At 40.3% G+C, this 6000-nt stretch overlaps 1 protein-coding gene across 1 annotated transcript in view; it reads left to right on the forward strand.

Moving 5' to 3' along the window:
• The window catches only part of ADAMTS18 (ADAM metallopeptidase with thrombospondin type 1 motif 18), a 148497-nt gene extending 145522 nt beyond the window's left edge, over window positions 1-2975 (forward strand). The window contains exon 23 of the mRNA XM_073582822.1: window positions 2831-2975. Coding sequence (XP_073438923.1) covers window positions 2831-2964 — 134 coding nt within the window. The 3' untranslated portion in view covers window positions 2965-2975. The remainder of the gene's footprint in view (window positions 1-2830) is intronic.
• Window positions 2976-6000: the final 3025 nt, after the last annotated feature.

Raw genomic sequence — 6000 nt, forward strand, 5'->3', positions numbered from 1 at the left:
ATGACATATACCACAAAGGACCTCTGGTTTGGCTTATAGTGTCCTATGGTTTCATGTGCATTGAAAGTAGGGAAAGGCCACCGAAGCTGACATATAAAAACAATGCCGATAATATATAATATAATGGGGCCTTTGATTTTTTTTTTTCATATAGGTGTTCAATCTTATTATTAAGCTCAAATTAGGATACATAATTGTAAAATCTGCCCGACAAGTGAACCATGGCTTAGATAATTACAGCTCCTGATATATATGAGTGACAGCTTTTCTAAGTAGAAAAAGACACAAAATCTGGGCGCTGTTAAATACCTTATTACTAATGAGCTGGTAATTATAAAGACACAGGCATTAACCTACAGGCTCACACCGAAATGTCAAACTGCAGGCAGGGCAGATCAATCATAGGCTACCGTGTTTTTAAAGTCACTGTTGTTATAATCTAAATTGTTAAAACTAATTTTTTTATTCTTATACACACAAAAAAAAGTACAATAAATTGAGGCATTCTGCTGTTTTGGGAGTTGGCCACTAGATGTCAGTACAACAGACTCCTAGTAAAGAACACATCTTGCTTTACAGCCTGCAGGAAAACGAGATGTTATCATCCCATTATCACAATATGGTGGGCTCTGATTCATTGTAATTCAAGAGCCCAGCCAAACCAGATCTCACACTTTGCACTGACGAGGGGCGGTATCCCAAAACACAGTGTCTGCAAATTGAGAGTTTGGTTTTGGCTTTTATCCTAAGTCATGTGGCAAGGCTCGTTAGAGGGTCAGTATTGACTTTTAGGACTGCAACTTCCAGCAGGTGGCACTAGATTTTAGTCTTTTTTCACTATAAAGAAACGATTTGCATATTTCTCCGAGGAGCATTGCAAGGCTTAAAAGTCTCCTCACCTTGGCATGTCAGGCTTGACATGTCACTCTCCACAAGGAGAATCATTACCCCTTAAGTGGGGAGAAGCATCTATCACTATAGGGGCACAGACAGACGGCCATATTAGCCTAGTTTCACACTAGCGTTTTTTAGCGCCGCGCTTCGTGCGCAATAGAAACGCATACAAAAAACGCATCATGCGTTTTGTATGCGTTTGCTTATTTTAGGCGCATGCGTTTTAACCAGTTTCTAGCCATGTTAACTCTTCAAATGCATGCGATTTTAAATGCAGGTGTGTGCATGTCCATGCGCACGCCTGCGTTCCCATAGACTGTAATGTGATTTTTTTGCACATTCCGTGCGCAAGCATGCGTATGCGTTTTTTTGAGACAAGTCGGACGGAACATAAATGCAACAGACTGTGTCCGGCATGCCTAGGCGCACTCTACAAAAAGCCGCATGTGCACGAAAATGCACACGAACGCGTGCATACGCTAGACCATGCACCCCCATGTTAAAGAAACGGGCGCAGGACGTATGCGCATGGACACGCACGAAGCGCAGCGCTAAAAACGCTAGTGTGAAACCAGCCTAACTCGTGCGAGGATGGCATCACAATCCTCGGACTGGCTGCCTGCTCTCCTGACCTTAGCGTCATAGCATGTATTTCTCTGCAGCTGTCAAGCTCACGTCAGGACAGCTGCCAGTCAGTCCGAGGATTGCGATGTCATCCTCGCACGAGTTGTGCGGTCGTCTGTCTGCGCCCTAAAGGAAATTCTAGCAAAAAGTGGTAAGAGGAGAGGATTTTCAGTTAAAGACTAATAGTACTACTGCTTGGAGTTATTATGCACGAACATTATTCTGTATATCACTCTCATTATGTATACAATCATGCAAATTTATCATTTAAAGGGAACCTGTCAGTGTGACATTGCTGATCAATTTTAAGGCAGCCATTTATACACTAGAAGTAACCAAGGGTTTGTGGGGCAAGAATTAGTATAACTTACCTCCCAATGGGCTTTCAAGTCCAGAATGGCATGTTATACCAAATGCTTTCCCACAATCCCATGTGTTATGATTAGGTCACTGAGGAGGATAGCTGGGGAATAAGCTGGGCAACCAGAAAACCAGAAAGGTTGGTAACTAAGCGGATTGCAAACCCCTAAACTAACAACACAACTAGAATTAGCTGTGGGACGTACTTACAATGCCCTAGATGCCTCGGCACAGCCAAAGGGTTAACTCAGCCTAAAGCAAGAAAGGGGAAAGCTAAACTGCCCCGGAGTAGAACCCCTAAGTAATAGATAGCCCCCAAACATATATTGCCGGTGAGACAAGATGAGGCACAAACACAGGCAGAAAATAGAGTAAGCAAATGATGGGGCCCAAACTGTCTAGATAGAACAGGACAGGAACGATACTGTCTGCAATCACGCAAAAAACCCTAAGAAAAATCCAACACATCTGATATGCAAAAATACTGAGGCCACACGACCTCTCCCCCACTAGATCAGCATTCTGGTGTGAACTGGAAGCAAAACAAAAGATACTGACATAAAATTCAAGAAAAACCTGGCCACTTCTGATCTAGTGAGAAGTCCCTCTAAAAGAGGCTCACAGCTTTCTCAATTTATATCTTTTTTTTTTTAAATACTTGTATCTTGTATTCCTTATCGGTAGCAATTCTGCAGCATTTTTTTTAGACTTCAGACTTAATTTCTTTCTTTGGATGTTTCTGTTCCTCTGTTAATATTCCTGGAACTGTCTAAATTAGTAAACAACTGGTTCTTACTATTCTCCTTGTCAATGGATCGTGTTCCTAAATAGTCTGATACTCAATGCTAGCCATGTCGGACTCTATAGCGACACACTTGGATCAGGTTGAAATTTTTTTAAAATTATATAGCTAAAACATCATATAATCATGTGTCATTTTCTTGCTTTGCAGAAGATCCATCATGTGTGGACTACTTCAGCTGGTGCTCTCTTGTCCCTCAACATGGAGTCTGCAACCATAAGTTCTATGGGAAGCAATGTTGCAAGTCATGTACAAGAAAGAAACACTACAGTGACACTGGATGACCTTCCGGTATTGGCCATTACTTGTCTTCTGAAGCAGACATCATGCAATCTTAAGTTAATCATCTATGGAATATTGTTTGATCTCACGGCTGGAAAGTCACAGATAAGTTCCAGACAATCAGATTTATCTCTGATTAAAAGTTTCTAGGAGCATTCAAGCTGCAAGCTCAACACTGACATTAGGAAATTCGATTCCGAGAAACCTGTGCTTTGGTCTCCTCAAGAGTACCAAGATGGACGTGTCCTTGATCACAATGTCATGGCTTTCAGTGTCTATGACATCTAGCAAAGGAGGAAATCCTGGTTTGCAAACCATCTGTGTCAGATATTCTGATGGACAGTATCGAAATCTACAGATAGTTCTCTTCACGAGCCAAACTCAATTTCAGTGAATGGTCCACAAACTGGACACAGATCCAACCATACGAGAATTCATGCGGTGGTCAAACTGATAATACAATTTAGAAATGGAGATCTATACTAATGGACTTTGTATTTCAGATATTTTTGAGATGATCTCATCTTTCTGAGATTTCGGAGGAGATCTCATCCTTCAGTCTGAATCCGGACTAAAGATGGTCCTATTTTGGTGCTTTCATGTAGGTGCTATTACCCTTTTGGTCAAATGTCAGAGTAGACTTCCTTCGTTGGACCCTCAGTGTACAATGGCAAAAAAACCCCTCACTCAAGTGTGGCATACTCTTGACGTTACGGATGGTCCTCCTCACCTTGCTGCTGGACAATTACGGTGCTTGTCTTGAGAACTTAGCTTATGTTTTTTAATTAACTTTCACGTGCAAAATGGGATATTGAGAGGAGATATGACCATACCCAGGAACACCAGCTTTCTGTGCAGGTCCTCAACCCAATTTTTTTTAAGTCTGATCCTGGAATGTCTGCTGTATTTTACTGTAAATTTGCTGCCGGAGTACAGAGGATCCACCTCAGGATTAGATCTATTAGATCTGTTATTGAATTCTTGGTCTTTCCATTCAAAATTAGCAGCATGTAGCTTATTTCTTCTGTTGCATGTGAATGAGGCTGCAGGAGATGGGGATTGTCATCAGATTTTGCACAAAGTTTGGCACAAATTTGGTTATAATCTTTGGTTAAGACAAATAATTCCATGGCTTCGTACACAATATGAGTTGTATCATCTGGCTATTTATTATATCAGTGCATACTGTGCGATGAGATGACCTCTTGGTCAATGTCCCTTTTCTAAGCTCCAAGTCAAAGAAGGTTCCACCAGGATGTTTTATTTTATATACTTGTATATATTTTCCATCTTAAGAGTGTAAGTATGAGGTAGCCCAAAGTTTGGTTTCGGGAGTCTTAAAGAATTGGAGCGTCATCTCATCCCTATTTCAGATGTCCATGATCATCAAGTATGACTGACCGCGTATCTCCCGAACTGAGTGCGACAGCCTCATAGAAATATATGAAGCGGTCACTCTCAGGACGGAAGAGTGCATTGCAATCCAAGATCAGGCTGATGATCACAAATCTCTGAGAGAGCCCTTACATATGCTCAAGGCTCAACTAATCCTAGGAGGTGACTAGTGGCCCTACGGACATGTCATGAAGCCCTTCTCGCCTTTTATAGGATAGAAATACAGTTCTGTGCACTGGGCACTCTGGAAAGGAAAAATTAAAACTACATGCCAATGAGTTCGACAAGCTTTATTTTCTGCTCAGAACCCGCCTTAAAAAAATTCTAAAAAAAATGCCAAAAATAATGAACATATACACAGAAATGTCAAAACGACTTTCTGGCCAAATGTTCCGTCTATTGTCCCTTCTTTTAACCGCTTCAGGTTTTGAAAGCTGTGAAGCAACTATGAGAAGTGACTCTTGATCATCCTCATCCGCTTATATACTGAATATATAGTATGTAAAACTACCACACTAATGGCGGGTGCAGACGGCTGTATATTCTTTCATCCGAGAGAATGGGCCGATCATGCAAATAACACTCTGATCAAACTCCAATAAAAATTTGATTAGAGAGTGATCACAGTGTGATCCAATTCTCTCGGATGAGGAGAAGACAGAGAAAAAAATGTCTCCATCTTCTTCATTCTGTCAGTCCGTAGAAATCGGACTGCACTCAGATGTCAGCCGAGTGCGGTGCGATTGTTTCCTACGGACTCATTGACTTGCATGGCCGAGTGCAATCTGAATATCGGATCAAACTCGGGCATGCAGCGCTGTTTTATAAAAAAAAAAACAAAAAACCTTGTTTTGCCATTTTAGGCAGCGCCTTCATTTGCAGATCATTTAGGTTCGGCACAAATCTTTTTTTTTTCCACCACTGAACTCACCCCCCCTCCTGCAACTTTAAAACTCGGTGTGCGCCCCTTTAAAATCAAAATTCCGTTAAGAGAAAAAAAAAATAGACATAAAAGGAATAAAACAGTCAATGCAATTGCCAAAACCAGAAGGGCTCAGACATGGTTGTATCCTACTATAATTTTATGAGGAGTGGCAATAAAGAGTATATTTATGGCGTTCCACTAAATACCACAAGTTACCGTTGATGAATGAAGTTTAGTTTCGCTGAAGCAGTAAATGTAACGTTTCATTTCCATGATTACTTTACTCAGCACTAATATGAACATCTTGGAGTAGAAAAAAAATAATATATATATATTTTCATTTTTTTCCTATTTTTTTTTGCTTGGATGCTTACTGTATACGGGGACTTAATGGAGATCTTATTCGGCAATTTTTTTTTGTTCTGTACAATAAAATACAATGTATAGCATTATAATTTATTACACAGAAACATATATGGTTGTAATCGTACTTAGGTTTTTGTCATGTTTTTGTTATAATTTTCCTCTGTTTTTGGAGAATTTTGAATAATTTTGAATAAATCGACTACCTCTACATCTATTGTTCTCAGAGCCAGATCAAGTTGGGAGCGGCCCCTGGTCCAAAAATATTTTTAGATGACCCCAGTGCAAAATTTAGCGCTCTAAATCCTATAATCCTATAAAATTTAACTTTCTAAATCCTATAAGGACATATGTG

Source organism: Dendrobates tinctorius, unplaced genomic scaffold, assembly GCF_039654945.1.
Source record: "Dendrobates tinctorius isolate UK_male_01 unplaced genomic scaffold, ASM3965494v1 ptg000009l, whole genome shotgun sequence".
NCBI lineage: Eukaryota > Metazoa > Chordata > Amphibia > Anura > Dendrobatidae > Dendrobates > Dendrobates tinctorius.